The 20,070-nt window shown below is 39.0% G+C and overlaps 1 protein-coding gene across 1 annotated transcript in view; it reads right to left on the bottom strand.

Annotated features, from left to right (window-relative positions):
• Positions 1-5,347: 5,347 nt before the first annotated feature.
• LGSN (lengsin, lens protein with glutamine synthetase domain) overlaps positions 5,348-20,070 on the bottom strand; it is a gene marked incomplete at both ends in the record, with an annotated part of 149,509 nt that continues 134,786 nt past the window's right edge. The window contains 13 exon segments of the mRNA XM_084258793.1: positions 5,348-5,431; positions 5,435-5,532; positions 5,535-5,584; positions 5,586-5,671; positions 6,474-6,544; positions 6,547-6,562; positions 6,566-6,637; positions 6,641-6,696; positions 6,989-7,085; positions 7,089-7,125; positions 7,127-7,608; positions 12,363-12,437; positions 12,439-12,478. Coding sequence (XP_084114919.1) covers positions 5,348-5,431; positions 5,435-5,532; positions 5,535-5,584; positions 5,586-5,671; positions 6,474-6,544; positions 6,547-6,562; positions 6,566-6,637; positions 6,641-6,696; positions 6,989-7,085; positions 7,089-7,125; positions 7,127-7,608; positions 12,363-12,437; positions 12,439-12,478 — 1,264 coding nt within the window.

Below are 20,070 nucleotides of genomic sequence, written 5' to 3'. Positions count from 1 at the left end.
CCCTCCAGCTGTGGAGCAACCCACATGGCTCAGCAGACCTCTTCTCTCTTGCCCACTGCTCCCCTCAGCAGTGTATTTCTGTCATCTGCCTGTTCTGCTCCCCACTCTGTCTCTGGCGAATCCTCTCACCCTCCCGCACATATGGCCTGTACCCTGATTCTTGTATAAATAAATAAATCTTTAAAAAATAAAATAAAATTATATTTACTCAGGAACTCCTAGAACCTGAAAAGCTAAAGATGTACATCTAATGGCAGAGGTTTTAGAACTGATCACAAACCACAATCATCAATTCTCTTATCTGCTGCTCTCTCTGTGTATGTGCGTGTATGTGAGAGTATTATACTGTACATGTATAGAATTGTACTGCACTTACACTATGTTGATTGATCGATTGATTGAGTGATTAAATAATTATTGAAGTCCAGAACATCTGCAAGGAATAAGAAATAGAAATATGAATATGAATAAGGTCTGTGCCCTTCATTCTTGGAACTTACATCCTAATTAGAAATCTGTCATGTAAACTACTAATTATAAGGAACATAACAAGCTTTAATAGGGGAGACACTGTGCACATATGTAGTATTTATAGCTACACGTTCTAACACCCATAATAGGAAACCTAAGATTAAAGGTACTGTCAGACAAAACCTATATCACAATACTGGCAAGTCTATTTTGTTAAACATGTGACTGGAGATATGTCAATAGATTATTGAATATTGCTGATAAGTTCAGATTTTAGTGTATGCTTTCAATTTTTATTCATATTAAAGTTTTTAGAGCTTTCATTGTCTTCAAATCATCATTTCAAGCTTCATTGTTATTCAAACACTGTAAAATGAAATTTTAGATCATAAAATGTCCTTGAAAATAGAAACATCTTACTATGATACTAATGTTTTAGTTTCTAGTCTTAAAACATTATAGTTTTAATTTACATTTCTTATGTATACTCATTTAATAACCAACTTTAAATTCAGTAGTCACATTTTCCCCTAAGCTTTGATTAGAACAATTATAGTAAATGAAAATAAGAAAGTAATTTTTGTAAAGAGATTCATAGAGCATCCTTTTCAAACCATAAAGCAGCCTTTGAAATGGCTTTTTTTTTTTTCATCATTAGGGCTACAAAAAAGTGCTCTCCTTAATACCCACAGATCCGCTCATCTTCTTTGTCTTGGTCTCCTCAGTACTGTGGCTCCCAGGGAAGGATTAGCACGGAAAACATGCCTCGTAAATGCTATGGAGTGACTGTCTGGCTCTTCCCTAGACTAAGAAGTTAGAAGCATTGGCAGGAATGTCTCCTCAGAACATAAAAACCTATGAACAGATAAACAGAAAAGAAACAAATAATCCATTGTATATTTACCCCAATTATTCTTTAGCACTAGACTCTCTTGACCAATGTTTGCTTTTGGTTTGCCTTAAAGAACAAATATATAGGTGTTATATATTTCCTCAGGGAAATCTCTGTGAAGATTACCTCACCAAGTTATTTTAGAAACTGAATATTTTCTGTCAACTCACTACTGTACACTAAACATAAAAAGTAATATAATATTCCTTCACACTGACATCTTGAATATTGTGTTTTTAAGTCAATAAAATGAATAAGGAACAATAATAAAGATGCAAACACTGTGAACAACAGAGTTTTGTAACAGCTCTTACCCATTGTGGTAAAACCAAGCCTAATCACTAGCAATGTCTCCTGAAGCATTGTTCAGTCAGGGTGAGAGACAGAATATGTGGATTGTCTGCATATGTGGATTCCTCTAATTCAATTCTGCTCTCTACAAGACTGAAGAAGAGGTCTTTCATTGGTTCTTATATTTTTATTCTTTCATCCCCAGATCCCTCAAATGTCCTCCCTGACAGGGTCAGCGCAGTAAAGAAAAGAAGAGCCAGGCCAAGTTTCTCAAAGGCTGGGAAAATTTATTGCGCCCCTGGGCAGGACTCATGGACCCAAAATGGGGGTTTGGTGAAGTTGCCCACATTGCCAGGGAGAGGCAGACTTTTATAGGGTGAGGAGAGGTTGGTGGGAAACTGGGTTTGCATGGCGGGAAAAAGTTTGTAGGGCACGAAGAAAAGATTTGTAGGAAGAAGTTTATTGTCTGATTTTTCCAGGTGGGCTGCCGCATTCTTGCCCCCCTGGTGGGCTTCCTGCCCCTGGTGGGCTTTTGCATTCCAGCCCCCTGCATCGACCTTTCACTCCCCAAACATGTGCATGTATGAACACATGCCACACACACATTCACGTCCACAGGGACACACACACCCACACCAGTGAAAAGGAAAGTGAGTTTTATCACAAGTAACAAAGTTCCCAAACTATGGTGCATTAAAACAGATAAAAGCTTCTCTCTCAGATAAAAATCTGGGTGTAGGTAAAGCAAACTCTGTTCCAACTAAGCGGAGCTTCCTTGTTTCTCCACCTTGCAAAGCCTCCATTCCCAGGCATCACTCCAGAACTTCATCCGCAGGCCAGCCAGCAGGAAGGTGGGGAAGGGGGAGGAACACAGCAACTGTCCTTTGAGGAAGTTTCCTAGAATTTCCTTACACTTGTGCTTACAGTTCTTTGTTTGCTTTGGTTTGGTTTTCCTAAAGATTTATTTATTTATGCATACAAGAACTGGGGTGTAGGCCAGAGGTAAGGGGATCACCAGCAACAGAGTTGGGAGCAAAACAGGTGGATCTACTGAAATACACTGCTGAGGGGAGCAGCGGGCAAGACAAGGGAAGTCTGCTGTGCCATGTGGACCTAGCTGGGGATCGAACTCATGCTGCGGTGGTTGGCATTAGCTTCTTAGAGCTGTGTCTTTAACCCCTGTGCCACCAGGAAGGCCCCTGTACTTACAGCTCTTTGACGAAAACCTAATACCATGACCACATTCAGTACCAACAGAAGCTCAGAGATACCATTTTTATTTTTTTTTTAAAGATTTATTTATTTATGCATACAAGAGCTGGGGTACAGGCCAGAGATGCAGGGGTGGGGGGTGAGAGGATTCACCAGACAGAGCAGGGAACTGAACAGGCAGACTGACGAAATACACTGCTGAGGGGAGCAGCAGGCACAACAGGAGAGGTCTGCGCGCCATTTGGGTTTCTCCCTGGCCAGCCGGGGATCGAACTTGTGCTGCAGAGGCTGCAGATTGCCTCATAGTGTGGTGCTTAACCCCCTGCGCCACCAGGGAAGCCCCCATTTTCATTTTTCATAGTGTGTTTCCAACTGACACATTTAGGTTTTACTGCTGAGAACAGAGGAGAAAATGAATATTGGTTGGCAACTACTAGCAAGTCACCAAAGGTTTCCTCCCTGCTATCCCCTCTATGATATAATGTGTGGGATTTCAGGGCAGATTCTGTTATAGGGCAGCCCCGATATTGAACGGATTGCCTGGCTGTGGGTCCTTACCCGTGCGCTTGAAAGGGACTTATTAATACTCCACTACAGGCATACACAACAGGTTAATAAAAGGTTTATTTACAAGGGAGAAGGAAATAAGAAAATGTACAACTCAGGGAGAAAATAGGGAAATAAAGTCTTTAACGCGTCCTACCTGATCCGCCGACCTGGAAATCCAAAAAACACTCTCAGAGCTGGCCGGATGCTACGAGCTGGCGGAGAGTCAAAATGGGGGACCCCTCCAAAGCCCACGTGTCTGGCTTTATACCAACCTGGCTGCTTAACCCCACCCTCAGGTCCCAGCCACCTTCCCTTCGGTGGTGATGGGATTTGGAGTTCCCAGTGTCTTCGGCTTTGGCCTGGGGTGGGGATGGAGTCCACAAAGCCTGTGCGGAATTAGCTTTAGGACATCATTTTCCCCCTAACAATTCCTTTCCTTCCTCACCAACCAACACTACCTTTGCCTGTATATTTTAATCCACCAAAAGACACATATGCATGTATCTAAACACTCATCTCCTGCTCAAAGGAGGAAATAGAGGAGCAATTAAGGAAGAACAGACTGACTTTCCCTATTTAAGCTACTGAGTACTGTGAATTTGAGTAGGAGGATCTGAGCCAAATTCTAATCCTCTGCTTGTGTTTTGCTATCTAAATTGAGACCATAGTCAGTTTTAATTGAACATAAAATCTCCTGTTTGATCCTAAGTGGTAGAATAGGGTTTTCATTTGCTAGTAAGTGGATTTTGGATTTCTTCCCAAAAGAAGCTAAACTTTAGTGATAGTTGCTATATTATCTCATTCAAACAAAGGTCTGACACAATTAATATTCTCTGGGGGCATACCACCCTCTGCGAGTAACACAATCAGTAATTTAAATATAAATCTAAGCTGCAAACATAGCCCTGGTTATCTAGGCAGTTGTTGTCATACCCAACAAGGCTTTAGAGGTATCTTTGAAATCTCTAGTTTCAAATGCAGCAATGCAGGCAGAGCACACCCACCCCCACCCACACATCCCTTCCATCTCTATTTTACCCATTGGAAACATTGAGATGTTGTCTAAAGAAAGATTTTGACTGTTTTTAAACATCTGATCTCATTGTTCCCAACCCAAATTCTAAATATGGATTTATTTCTTGAGGGAACTTCATAACTTTGAAGTCCCTAAACCTTTTAGGAGCTGGGGAAGAGGGTGAAAAAGAAGACATTTGTGAAAACTTCTACTGACTTGTCATGATGCCATGTTTTTTCAAAACATATTTAACATATTTAGAAATTCACAATGATGTTTGCAAAATAGATACTCAATGTGTCTTGAGATTATATTGATACTTTAATCTCTCTGGCAGCCACATATGTGTATGATTGAAATTATTCCTTTTTTTTTCAGTCATTTAAATCTTGCTTTCTAATTCTTAAGTCTTTTTGTGTGAATATATTTATCACCTAAAAAAAAAAATGAGTTTTTCTGTGTAGGTCAACATGTTATAGGGCAGCCCCGATACAAAATGGGGTGCCTGACTGTGGGTCCTCACCCGCGCACTTAAAAGGACTTATTAATACTTTACTGCAGGTCATTGATGACTTTGGTCTGGAGTGGGGGTGGGGTCCACAAAGCCTGTATGGAATTAGCTCAGAACATCCCTTCCCCCTAACAAACATACACAGAAGAAATGATCACTGACTAAAAAACCTTGTAAATTTGCATATTACTGCTTTAACACAACTAACTATTGTTTGTTTCTGTTATCAAAATTCTCTCAGCAGTCCCACATCACCTGTCAAATACTCCATGGGGAAAAAAAGAGAGAAAACTTTGGTAGTCTTTTTGTTGTTATTGCTGTTAATTACAAAGCTCCAATCTTTTCTGGTAGATTAGCTATTGAAGTGAAAATCACATCTCTAAAGGAATAAGTGAAGAATTCCATTCTAAATAAAATACTCTAAGAACTTATTTTTCTCATCATCTGATTCTTCATTTTCCAGCTCATATTTCTTCATGGCAACAAAACATCAAATAAAAGTTTCTCTGAGAGCCTGGCTCAGACATTGATCTCCCAGTGCCACAAGGGCATCTTCCATTTGCAAAGGGATCTGGAAAGGCTTTGAGTGATAAGCACTATGCTGTCATCTGGACCAACCAAGACACCATTGCTGCCAAGCTTATAGTAACAGTTGCAGCAGCACCAGGTAAGGATATGCTGTGGCTAAGCCCATTTTATTTTCTATCTGGGCACATTTTGCACCATGACACTTGATATTATTTTTTTTTTATTGTTTATTCTTTCCTTCAACATTTTATTTTTATTTTTTTAAAGGTTTATTTATTTATGCATACAAGAGCTGGGGTACAGGCCAGAGGTGAGGAGGGTGAGAGGATTCACCAGAGACAGAGAGGGGAACAGAACAGGATGATCGACCGAAATACACTGCTGAGGGGAGCAGCGGGCAAGACAGGAGAGGTCTGCTGCTCAATGTGGGTTGCTCCCTGGCTGGCCGGGGATCAAACTTGTGCTGCAGAGGCTGCGGACAGCTTCATAGGTTGCGTCTTAACCCCTTGCACCACCATGGAGGTTCTGTTAGGGGGAAAGGATGTCCTGAGCTAATCCCATACAGGCTTTGTGGACTCCACCCCCACTCCAGACCAAAGCCATCAGGACATTGGGAAAGACAAATCCCGTCACCACCAAAGAGAAGGTGGCTGGGACCTGAGGGTGGAGTTAAGCAGCCAGGTTGGGTATAAAAACCAAACACGTGGGCCTTGGGGTCTCTCGCTCTGTCGCTCGCCTCTTGGCTTCACGGCTCCTGGCTCGCAGCTAGCTCTCAGAGTGCCATTTGGGATTCCAGATCGGCAGATCCGGTAGGACGCATTTAAAACTTTACCTCCCATTTTTCTCCCTGAGCTGTACATTTCCTCATTTGCCCTTCCCTTGTAAATAAACCTTTTATTAACCTTTCGCGTGTGCTTGCAGTCGAGCATTGATAAGTCCTTTTAAGCGCGCGGGTGAGGACCCACAGTCAGGCACCCCGTTTTGTATCGGGGCTACCCTATAACAGTTCGACACTTGATGTTAAAAGGACAGCCATTACTGCTAAATCCCCATGTTGGAGGCACACTCTCCTTCAGTCTTTACTCTCCTTGGATTAGCACTTTTGACAGCTAACAGCAAGTGCCACCAGGCAGCTGAGAGCAATGGAGTGTTTCCAGGGTTCTACCAATCATTTTTTCCCAGTGATTGTGAGCTCCTTGATTCCAAAACTTCTGCATGTTTTTCCTTCTTTTTTAAGATTATTATTTTTTTAATAGAAAAACTAAGGTGTAGGCCAGAGGTTTGGGGAGTAAGAGGATTCATCAGAGACAGAGTGGGGAGCAGAACAGGCAGATCTACTGAAATACACTGCTGAGGGGAGCAGCAGGCAAGACAGGAGAGGTCTGCTGTGCCATATGTGGGTTAGCTCCCTGGCCTGGGTGGAACTCAGGCTGTGGTGGTATTATTGCTGAGACTTAACCCCTAGGACACCAAGGAGGCCCTCAGAGCAAGTTTTTCTTTCTTTCAACAGCCTAGAGACTATGAGACAAAATTCCTGAATTGCAGGACTCGGTCACAATGAAAAATTTGATAATGTAATTATTTATATATTTCTTTGGCATTTCTTTGACACCTGTTCAGAGGGTAAATGTATTATCAGCTGAACGGATGCCAGACGGGCAGAAAACAGATTTCCATCTCACTATGTCTGGTAAAGGACGAAAAGCTCTCAACTTTGGCTCCAGTGTGAAATAAGCCATCAACAAGTTCCTGAAGGAAGGGCTCATCCTGATTATTTAGTAATGGTGATGCAGGAAAAGATATGGTCTTTGAATTGATAATCAGACACACAAAAACACAAAAATCATAGATGAAGGCAGAGAGCAGGGCAAAGCCAGAATCCTGCGGCTGACGCAGCAGTCTGCTTGCAATGCACCTTGGGGAAGTCAATAGAGGCTCTTCAGCCACGATGAATGTGTCACAAATCACTCTTGCAATTCTCTCAGCCCATGGCAAAACTCTAATGGTTGATAACTCTGGCATTAGGGCTAGGTCACTATTAAAACCTATTGCTCTTATGTGATCCACTTCACTGTTCTTAGGATTCCGTATCAATTCAAGATAACCTTGGGGCATGTAAACACCATTGATCACTTTTTCCTAAATAAATTAAAGGATAGAGAAATCAGGTTTTCAAACTTGGAAACAAACAAGGGAGGAAGAAGAAGCTTTGATAATGAGGGAAAAAAACATGTTTAGCATCTGTTAGTTAATACTATTTTGATATCAGATAAATTTTAAATATCTTAAAACCCTAAGAGATACCTTTATAAGCAACTCAGTATTTTTCAGTTTTGAAGTCTTTATGTGCTCTTAGAACTGAAACATCAGTCATCAAAAAAGGTATAATGTTAAAGAAAATATCTTCCTAGCAAAAGACAAAGGTAAAGCTTTACGGAATTTTTGAAATAATTATAGTCAGAAGTACCTTTTAAAGAAGTTTTTTATTTTATGGCATAGTTGAGACTATTTCAGTGAAGCTTTATTTGGGCTTAGTGTACTTTAATTCCATAGTTAACTGACTCTCAAAAATCTATAATAAAGAATCCTCTTCAGTCCTCTGAGAACAGACTGTTGCCAGCCTTATGGCATACAGGACAGTCGTCCAAACAGGCCTGCTGACCGCTGAGCTACTCTTATCCATTTTCACCTAAGAATGAACTGCCCCACTCTCTGACATTCCTAGAACCACTCCCTGTGATGTGACCCATACCCCTAAAGTTATAATTTCCAAAATTGGAAAGTATTTGGAGCCATCAAGTTAGCATGACCGGATATCACCAAATTTGCTTTCCAGGCCTAGATCTTTCATTAATTACTGGCATGAAGTTGAACAAGCCACTGCATTAGGTCCCTCAGCTCACAAGAGTATAACATGAAAGTATTAGACTAGATGACTGCTTAGGCACTGTCTAGCCATATACTTCTAGGGTTCAATGGACTTGGTCATTTATTTAATTTCTACTATGTGCCACATAATAAGGAAGTGATGAGGTTATCAATTTAAACAGACACATTAGCTATATTAATGGGTGGATAAGAAAATTAACTGACTATAAATTTTGGTTCATATAATGTCAATGAATACCGCAAAGTTGGAAAAACAAGGTTACATTCTGCAAGACTGATTGTTAATGATGTTACCTCCAAATCCCAAAGAGCATGGCTAACAAAGAGAAAGTAATCCTAGCATAAACAATCGACTGGTCTGTTCTTCTGCCTCTGACCATGAACCTCTGACTCTTGTACTTTCTACCATTTCTACACATATTTTCAAATGTTATTTGATTTCACTGATCCAAATCTGCTGTTATCAGTAATAAATGGAATAAGTTGTACACTTCTTAATGTCTCCTTAATATTTCAACTCACTCAAGCACCTGTGTGGGTATGTTTGTATAAATATATAATGCATCCTGAATTTATACACACATACCTTGTGGAATTTTAATGTACTTAAGTAGTACTTTTAGAGGACTTTAATAGACAATCTCTTAATTCATATTTTCACTGTAAAAAATAATATTTCCCTAGTTGTCAGTTTTTTTAATCTGAAAACCTACAAGTTAGTTCTGTTGTATCTATAATGCCAGTGTCTTTTATTCATAAGGCTTCCAAGAGTTTCTGTGATTTAAATCTTTTCTTACATTCATCTGATTGTGAATAATAGAATACAACTTGTTACCATTTCACCCTAATAGACCTTGAAATGTAAAACAGCACACTACTTTTCAGGGATTTTAATTTGTATTTTTCTCAGCACTCTTTCTAACACTGTTATTTTCTTTATTCTTTTTTGAACATTCTAAATTTAAACTACTCTTTATTAAATTGTGGGAAATAATTTATAAGCATATCTTGTTCAAAACAATAAATTACAATATTTATGGACATAAAGCACTAGAACAGCTTCACACACTATAGATCATCATGAATTCAATAAAAATTCTTGCAGAATAGCTCAAACCTTAACAACTGAAATTTGGAACACAGTAAATGTCACTTTTTCAAATAACCAGATTTATGAGTTGTATAAGCATGTTTTGATTAAAATTAGAAAGAATACACCTTATATGCATATAATTTAAATTAAAAACCAATCCTTTGATAGAACAGAAACAATGTAAGTTGGCTGTAAGGTCTAAATAAATTAAGAAGAATAGTCACCACCAATTTATAATAGGTTTATCTTTTGGATTTTTCCGAAGTTTTCCCTCTATTCTTAATAAATGTTTTTGTTTAAAAAATCAATATTTTTTGATTTACTAAGAAAGACCATAGCTCAAATGAAGACTGAAAGGAAATACAAAGGTTAAGAAGGTATAGTAAAAACAAACCCTGAGACTGGAAATAAAGAATCACAATCTGATAGCCAGCTTTGCCCTTAACTGCCTGTACAAACTTCAGAAAACTTTCCTTAACTTTTCTGGTCTTCATGTCCCTCATCTATAAATGAAGAGAATAGGTTATATCATCTCTTCTATCCCTTCATGGTTGAACTTTATAATTTTCAAAACATTTTCTACAAATAGTAAAATATTTAATATTATTTTATAAAGATTGAAATTGCTTTTCACTAAGCCCCAAGTAAATTAGAATTATTGACTCCACATTTTGTTTCATGAATTTCCCACACAGAATTTTATATATATGCAAACACACAATGTTTAAATAGATTTGTGAGGATGAGACTATTTTTAATGTCTATTCATAATAAATTTTCAAAATGAATTATTTCGTCTTAAAGTACAAATATTCATGTTACTATTTATACCTTCACAAATTCTGAAATGAATTTAAAGTATTTTGTCAAAAATATGTATAGATACTGTGTAATCCTTAAATAAGAATGAAATAATAATTACTAGGTAATGGAATGTATTAGAAAACTGGGGCTAAGAATAAATATAGCAATTGAGAGAGAGTACAATGAGTTATATTAAAAATCTCATGATAAACAAGCTATTTCACCTAGCTAAACTTGGGATAGGGGTGCGGGGGACAAGGGGAGAAGTGGTTCTTATATGTACGGTAATTGAACGAAATAATGGTTAAGTATTTTCAATAGCAGTTTGAAAATAAGAAAAGGATGCAGACATTTTCTCTTTATGTCACTTCTACCAATCCTACCAAATGTTGGAAGCATATTAAATTACGCTTGCAAAGGAGTTCTACACTAATATCCTAAATCTGTAGCTTTTACATGCCATGAGTGGAGTAAATTATTAGAAGTTAACAAAAACTGAATAGCAATTGGTTTTATAGTGAAGTCACTCACAAGTGCCTACCTGAAGTGCCAGGTATGTTTTCTCATTGTTTTTCTTTTTTCTTTTTTTTTTAAATTTATTTATTTATGTATACAAGAGTTGGGTGCAGGCCAGAGGTGTGGGGAAGAGGGGGTTGAGAGGATCACTAGAGACAGAGTGGGGAGCAGAACAGGCAGATCCACTGAAATACACTGCTGAGGAGAGACCCAGGCAAGTGAGTAGAGGTCTGCTGTGCCATATGTGGGTAGCTCCCTGGCCAAGGATTGAACTCGCACTGCAGTGACTGCAGATAGCTTCACAGTGCTGTGTCTTAACCCCTTGCACCACCAGGGAGACCCTGTTGTCTTATTGTTTGAAAAATTTCATGTGAATTAGAAATGGCCTGTCCACAGTAAATTTCAAGTTTTATTATCAAAATTAAGTAGCATATGTTCTTGTCTGGATGAAGAGGAAGCTATATCTTCAGGTAAGTCTAAAGAATGTCTTAAGAAATAAAGTTAAGGGACCTCCCTGGTGGCGCAGCGGGTTGAGCACAGCACTGTGAAGCTGTCGGCAGCCTCTGCAATGGCTGTTCAATTCCCAGCCAGCCAGAAAGAATCCCACATGGCGCGTCAGACCTCTCCTATCTCACCCGCTGCTCCCCTCAGCAGTGCATTGCAGTCAGTCTGCCTGTTATGCTGCCCACTCTGTCTCTGGTGAATCCTCCTCACCCTCCCACGACTCTGACCTGTACCCCAGTTCTTGTATAAATAAATAAATCTTTAAAAAAAAAAAAAGTTGAATCTGTTGAATTTCATTTAAAAAATATTTTGAAGAAGCCCAGTTTTCCCTAACATAAAGCAAATGAACAAAATTATAATTCAATATTAAAGTAATAAAAGGAAGATAAAATTTTTTAAAAATGAACTTAGACAAAGCTTAGCTCTAATACTTTAATACTTAGTACTGACATGTCCTTAAATTAAAAAATGATGTTTCAACAATTCAATGATTAATCAGTGATAACATAAATACATGACATAAACTAATAAAAAATTTTCAGAAAATCTCAAAGTATATCCAAAAATATACTATTTCTTAATGTTACTATTTTCAAGGGTTTGATATTCATTAAGTCATCCAACAACAATAGGGTTTTTTCTTATCAGAATTAGAAGCTAAAAGGGATATGCTTTTTATCTAGCAAGTTCATTCTATTTAATCACTTCATTCCTTTCATATTTGCTCTTGGGTCTTCTGTTGCAATTTTCTCATGTCAAACAAACTATAATCTTCATAATTGCAGTAAGAAAAAAGATAATTCTGTGGAGGGAAATTATTCAAGGAAGGGCAAAAATTACCAGTCTTAATTAGTTTTGTAATTCTGTTGGGTAAAGAATTGCTGCTTGGTAACTAAGAGTATATATTCAGCTTCTTAAGGAGCAGTAATGTGTTTGGGGAAGGACAAGAGAAGAAATAAAATAAATTATTGGTTTTCAACTGAACTGTTGTATAGATTACAAGAAAATAAGAAAGAGTAATAAGGAAACTTTGCTTGCTAATAATCAAGAAGTTATATCAACCATTACTTTACGTGTTAAAACTCTCTTGGAAGAAATATGCAGGGATACTCTTAGATCTGGACACACCAGGGAAGTCTGTATCTTCAAATCTCACATAATGGAAGGTGATTTTTGGCCATCTCTTGTTTAATGTGCTTCACTCTAAAGAAATGAAGTGAAGTCGAAATTTAAGTACTGTTGGGGCCTCCCTGGTGGCACAAGGGTTAAAGTCTCAGAGCTATCAAGCTATTGCCAGCCACAGCAGCCTGAGTTCCATCCCAGGCCAGGGAGGTGACACATGGCATAGCAGACCTCTCCTGTCATGCCCCTGCTCCCCTCAGCAGTGTGTTTCAGTCAGTCTGCCTGTTCTGTTCCCCGCTCTGTCTCTGGTGAATCCTCTCACCTTCCCTCCTCCCCCACCAGCCCTCTGTCCTACACCCCTGTTCTTGTATGCATAAATTAAAAAAAAATAAATCTTTTAAAGAAATTTGAGTGTTGTGCCTTATGTCAACTGTAAAGAATGAGAATTCTAAGTCACTACATCATGATGACTAAGAAAAGGGAAGCTAGAGAGTCGTGAGTTAGTCATTATGATTAACAAAAGCCTCATGTATCTGATACCGGTTTAGAGTTGATGTTACCATTCTTTCCCTTCAGCATATTGCCAAGAATACAGTCTCTGCATAGCTTAGAGATTATCTATCACATCAAACTGGGTGAAAGTTAACATTTTTGTGCAAGTATACAGCAATGCCATATGTAAATACTTAATGAAAATGCCTTTGCTTATGGAAATTAGGATACATTTGCATAACTGCACAGTGTTGGCACCATGGAACTCTGTATGGAGAGGACTAGTTAAGAATTTTAACTTCTTGGGCCTCCCCGGTGGCACAGCGGTTGAGCGCTGGGTTGCGAAACTGCCCACAGCCTCTACAGCACTGGCTCGATCCCCGGCTGCTCCCCGGCCACCAGAGGAGGGTCCCGCATGGCGTGCAGACCTCTCCTGCCGCCCGCTGCTCCCCTCAGCAGTGTTATTCTGTCCTTCTGCCTGCTCTGCTCCCTGCTCTGGCTCTGGTGAATTCTCTCACCCTCCCGCGCTTCTGACTGTACCCAGTGCTTGCATAAATACATAAATAAAAACATGCCTCTATTAAAAAAAAAAAAGAAAAAAAAGAATTTTAACTTCTTAAAGCCAGACTATTATAAATCAGAGACATCCTGCAGGGGAGGAGGAGGGAGAGGGATCAGAGGGAGGGAGGGAGGAGCACAGGGGACTGAGGTGATGGTGCACAGGTTCATTGGGGAAGGAAATTCTATGGGGACTACACCTGAGGGTGGGGGGAAGCAAATACTGTCTAAAAAATGTAAAAATGATAAGTGTTAAAATTTTAAAAATCTAAAAAAAAGAAAAAAAAGAATTTTAACTTCTTGAGCTAACACTTTAAAGTTCTTATATGCCTGAAGGTAAAATTGTCTGATTTTTCTTATTTTCTGTGGACTTGGGGTTTGTTTTTGTTTTTTGCTTTTGCTTTGTTAACAAAAGGGTTAACAGTGGCACATGAATCTAAGAAGTCTTCATCTCTGTCAAATTTAAACTTTCTGTAAATCAGCAAACAAAGGTGTTTTTCAAGAATGAGTGTAGGAGATAAAATATCTAGGATGCTTACTCAATTTTTTAATTAAAAACCTTAAATACTGCATTATTTTCAAGACTTTTTTAAAGATTTTTTTCAAATTAATTTATTTATTTATACAAGCACTGGGTACAGTCAGAAGCACGGGAGGGTGAGAGAATTCACCAGAGCCAGAGCGGGGAGCAGAGCAGGCAGAAGGACCGAAGTACACTGCTGAGGGGAGCAGCGGGCGGCAGGAGAGGTCTGAGCGCCATGTGGGACCCTCCTCCAGTGGCTGGGGAGCAACCGGGGATCGAACCGGCACTGCAGAGGCTGCGGGCAGCTTCACAACCCAGCACTCAACCGCTGCACCACCGGGGAAGCCCTAAAGATTTATTTTTATTTATTAATGCATACAAGAACTGGAGGGTAGGTCAGAGGTGTGGGGTGTGAGAGGATTCACCAGAGACAGAGTGGAGAGCAGAACAGGTGCTTCAACTGAAATACACTGCTGAGGGGAGCAGCAGGTGAGACAGGAGAGGTCTGCTGCACCATGTGTTTAGCAACCTGGGCTGGAGATAGCTTGATAGCCCTAAGACTTTAACCCCTGTGCCACCAGAGAAGGCCTATTTTCAAGACTTTTAAGATAGCCTGCATATTCTAAAACTTTAGAGTTATAAGAGACTTTGGAGATAAATCATGTAATCCAAACAGCTCATTAGCTGGAGTCCCAAAATAGTGTAACTAGGTACCCCAAATCATACTCTCAATTTATTGCCAAAACTTAAAGTAAAATCTGGGCCTTTTAACTTCCAATGGGTGTCTCATTACTGTTAAATAATTGAATGTATCTAAAGCATATAGGAGTCAGGCATCCAGTATACATCCTAAATGTTAGCCCCTGTCGGAAGACTAGAAGCAAGCAGTGTAGCCACTCAGCACAAACACCAAAGCCCATCTGCCTCCCTCCAAATCCTGCTTTTGTCTTGATAACTTTCTTTTAAAAAAAAAATTATTTATGCATACAAGATCTGGGGTACAGACCAGAGATGTGGGGGGTAAGAGGATTGCCAGAAACAGAGTGGGAAACAGAATAGGTGCATTGACTGAAATACACTGCGGGGGGGAGCAGCAGGCAGTCAGGAGAGGTCTGTTGCGCCATGTGGGTAGTTCCCTGGCCGGGGATCGAACTCGTGCTGCAGTGGCTGCTGGTAGCTTCATAGTGCTGCATCTGCATCTTAACCCCTTGCGCCACCAGGGAGGCCCCTGTCTTGACAACTTTCTTATCCTCTATGCCTTGGCTTTCTCATTGATTAAATAGTACCTAATTCATAGGCTTGTTATGGCAATTCAAGTTATTTAACAGTTCCTGCAGATAGTAAGCAACATATAAGTGTTTCTTAAACATATAAGGTGAGCATGATTATTCTAACCCTAGTAAATGGCACCATGATCGCTCCTGCATCTGAATACCCATCAATCTGTCACATTACTGACATGGAGCAGGTATAATTTTAATGTGATACCTGAGCATCCTTTTTCAAGATATAATTAGGCTCTAAAAATAAGCATAAAGATTGACAGTTTAAAAACATAGATTAAGTAGATTTTAAGTACATGAAGCATGAGGAAAACAAATTACTGGTTCCACCTATGCAAATATATTAAAGATAATGTCCTGTCACTGATACATTTGGCTACTCTAAAACTCCTGAGGCTTTATAACTACCTTCCATTTAACACAAACAATTAAGCTGTAGCAATTACAATGTTTCATGCTAAATTAGTAGTTGTGTTCCCAGCCTATTCTGAAATATTCTGTATCCTGTCCAAGTTGAATAATGTTCCTTAAGGAAAATAACATTTTCCTTAACCTTTTAACATTTTACAATATGGAAATTTTCTGATAACCAGTGTTCTAAACGTAATAAACAGTTATGTAAGCTACATATATCTTAACAACATGAAAACATCAGAAGACATATTCTATGAGCGGAATAAGGTCATTTTATTGGCTCACCAGTAATATCATCCTATACCCATTTTCTTCGGAGTCCTTATCACCGTCTGACATAACGTGTAATCACATATTTGCTATCAGTGTTCCCCCACTTTCATGTCAGCTCCAGGACTTAGCTTTAGTTGCTGCTGTATCCCTGGTATGTGCAGAAGTGCAGATATATCGTAGGCACTCAGTAACTATTCCTTTTATTAAGTGGGTTATTAGTTATTTAATTAACATATTAATTTAGTAATATATTGATTTATTGATACATCCTGTGTGATCTGACCTTGTCTATTAACTTGTACAAAGTGGCATCACCTATTTCAGTATCTTCAGTATCCATTTTTTCATTTAAAATTTCAATTATCTCACCAAATATGAAAACCCTATCTAATCTAATTTCATCCTCAGAAATCAACTAATCTTGCTGCATCATTATCTGTATTTCTTTTCTTCAAATCAGTCTTACTTATGAGTTACAATTAAACCTTTTGGTCATCCCTCCCCAGATGCACATGATGAATTACAGGCAGATAGTTGTTGGGTTCAGGGGCTCATTTGTTTTTCTTACAGGGTGATTCCTGGGAGGTGTTCTCCTTTTCCATCCCTCAGAGGACTGATAAATTAAATCAATGTGCTTTTATGGAGGAAGTTTTACTGCTGTGAGTGTTTAGGGGGAAAATAAGAAAACATTTAAAAAATATACCAACATTCTATAGCAACTAGAAGGCCTTAGAGAATTGTTGTCCGTGTTCCGTGACAATGAGGACATATTTCAGTTATAGAGAACAAGTCATGGCCACTTATCAAAGTCAGATTGAATAGGCAGTTGGGTTTTCAGCTATCCATTCAGAAAAGGAAAAGTGCATTCAAAGGTAAACTCAGTAATACATTCTGTTTACAGCAGGCCTGGGATGATCTGCAGATTCCTTTCCCAGGCTCTGGCACCTTCATCCATGTGACTATGCAGTGAGGTACCCTATTAGTACAAAGAGGACCCCCCTCCTCCAGCCATATTATGTCAGCCCACTTGTACAGAAAGAAAGCCCAGGTAAATGAATAACCAGTACACAGCAGGGACAAAAGCAAAAACAATAAATATTAGGGTGGGGGGGGCAACTTCATTTTGAAAACTCAAAATAGTTATCTCAGAGAAGAAAATATCATGTTGAAATGACTTATTGGGAATGAGTTTTATATTTATTTTTAAATTATGTTTGGTGGTGTTGGGGGTTATAACTGTTTTGGTGATGAAGGCCTATAAAAAACTTAATCTAGCTCTGGGTCAAAGAGAGAGTGTCCGAATTAACCAAGTTGAATCAATAATAGTACTTATATGCCTGGTCATAGTTGATTCGTGCAAAGAGAGTTCATGACTACTATTTCATCAGATTTTTTAACTTAAAACTAGTATCTGGTAAACTCCATATTTTTATTTTTTTTATTTTTTTTAAATAATAAATTTTATTTTTATATTCCCCTATACAATTGCAAACCCCCCATTCTGACCCCAATCCCTCCCCTCCCGCCCCCCAACCCCCAAAAAGTGTCTCTGGTTCATAGTTTTTTGTTGATTTTGATTTTCACTTTCTTATAGTTATTCATTTTCCTGGTCCCTTATTTAAGTTTTCTAGATTCCTGCTATGAGTGAGACCATCCGGTATTTTTCTTTCTCTTTTTGGCTTATTTCGCTGAGCATGATCCCTTCCAGCGCCATCCATGTTGCTGCAAATTGCATGTGTTTATCTTTTTTGAATGCTGAAACTCCATATTTTTAAATGACTATGTAAAGCAAAGGCTGCAAACTGTGGAAGAGCCAATATAAACAGCAGATATTTTCCACTTTTAATTATTATAATAATTTATTGGTTTGCACCAGTGTATATAATTTAAGGTTAGGTTCCTACCTACTCAGATGTATGCTGCCACACCATATCCACCACCAAAGCACCCAGAGTCCATCAGAGACCACAAGGCCCCTTCCTTCTTTGTTCCCATGCTACCTTCCCAACCCCTATAGTAGTCTCAATTCTGTATTCATATTTCTATGGTTTGTTGGTTTTTTGTTTTGGGGCTTTTTTTGGTTTTGTTTTGTCAGTTCTTTGTTTTGTTTCTCTATATTATTTGTTTTTCTCCTTTTCACTTATTTCACTTAGCATAATCCCGTCCAGTTCCATCCATGTTGGTGCAAATGGCAAGAGTTCATCTCTTTTTATAGGTGAGTAGAATTCCATTGCATACATACACCACATTTTCCTGATTCATTCCTCTGTCCTTGAACACTTAGGTTGTTTCTATACCTTGGCTTTTGTAAATAGTGCTTCAGTGTAAATATATCCCTTCAGATTAGTGTTTTGTGTTCTTCAAGTAGATACCTAGGAATAGAATTGCCTGATCTTATGGAAATCTTTTTTTTTTTTTAAGATTTATTTATTTATTTATACAAGCACTGGGTACAGTCAAAAGCGCAGGAGGTTGAGAGATTTCACCAGAGCCAGAGCGGGGAACAGAACAGGCAGACCGACGAAATACACTGCTGAGGGGAGCAGCTGAGGGGAGCAGCAGTAGCAGGAGAGGTCTGCTCGCCATGTGGGACCCTCACCGGCAGCTGGGGATGGAACCGGTGCTGCAGAGGCTGCAGGCAGCTTCACAGCATGGCGCTCAACCGCTGCACCACCAGGGGAGGCCCTGGAAATCTATTTTTAATATTTTGTGGAAACTCCAAACTGTTTCGCATAGAAGTTGACCAGCCAACATTTCTGCCAACAATATACAGGAGCTCCTTTTTTCTCCACATCATTACCAACATGGTTGTTTCTGTTTGTTTGTTTGTTTGTTTGTTTTCCATATGGGCCGTTTCCCATGGGAGTGAGGTAGTGTCTCACTGTGGTCCTGATTTGCATTTCCCTGAACATAAGTGATGGTGAGCAGTTTTTCCTCTGCCTCTTGGCCAATGTATGTCTTCTTTGCAGAGGCACCTTTTTACCTCTTCTGCCAATTTTTGTTTGGGTTCTTTGCTTTCTTTTTATTAGTTGTCTGAGTTCTTTCTAGTTTTTTTCATTTTAGCCCCTTCACATATTTTCTTAGTAGTCTTCCTGGTGTTTGGAATCTTTTTTAAATTAGTTGACACTTAAATGTTAGAAAATTTTATATAAAAATCTTGAGTACAAGTTCTATTGAAAAAAAACTTGATTTGACAGCACTGAGTAGATATTTCCCCATAGCAACCATTGTCTGGGTGCCTAGGTAATCCTGAGGGGGATACACAGACCCTAATTCATAGACTGACAAATGTTTGCTGTAAAAGACCAAATAGTTAATATTTGTGTAGCTTTGCAGGCCATATTTTATCTCTTATAACTACTCAACTGTGCCATTGCAGCACAAAAGGAGTCATAGTCAATACATAAACTTTACTTACAAAAACCAGCCAGCAACTGAAATTTGGCCCATGGGTCACAGTCTGTCAACCTCTGCTGTAGTTTCTCATAATGAGCACAATTGCCTATTTTCTTCACCAGCCCACCTCACTCATTTGTACTCTCTACCAGGCCCCTGTGGTATTTGTATAGGTAACCCCTAAACCTGTCAGTGCTCACATTCTTTGCTTGTTGGACAAATCCATGAAGCCCTAGCACAGAAAAATGCAAAGATGGAAGACAGTGTGGTAGGTAGAATTGTCCCCCCAAAATGTGCACTCCCTAAGCCATTGAACTTATAGAATATGTTAAGCTGCAGGATAAATGGGACTTTGTAAATGTAATTAAGGTTATGAACCTCAAATAGGGATAATGTTTTATATTATCCAGGGAACTCCTTAAATGCAAAAAAAAAATCTTTCTCCAGCTATAGTAGAAAAGAGTTGTGGAGGGAAATTCAGAAATTCCAAACATGAGAAGGATTTGCTGGCTCTGAGAGATACAGAGCAGCTTCTAGGAACTGAAGTCAGCCACCAGTTGACAACCAGCAAGGTAACAGGAACCTAAGTCAGATATTTAGAATAGCATTCACTTTCAGAAAAAAATTGAGAACCCCTAAATCATATCCAGCAATATAAACCAATGTTACCTCAAAAAAAATACAATTAAAAAAAATGAAAGACTGGAAACATCCTTCATTTTCATCACAGCCCC

Source organism: Talpa europaea, assembly GCF_964194135.1.
Source record: "Talpa europaea genome assembly, chromosome: 2".
NCBI lineage: Eukaryota > Metazoa > Chordata > Mammalia > Eulipotyphla > Talpidae > Talpa > Talpa europaea.
This window is presented reverse-complemented; position numbering and strand designations above follow the sequence as displayed.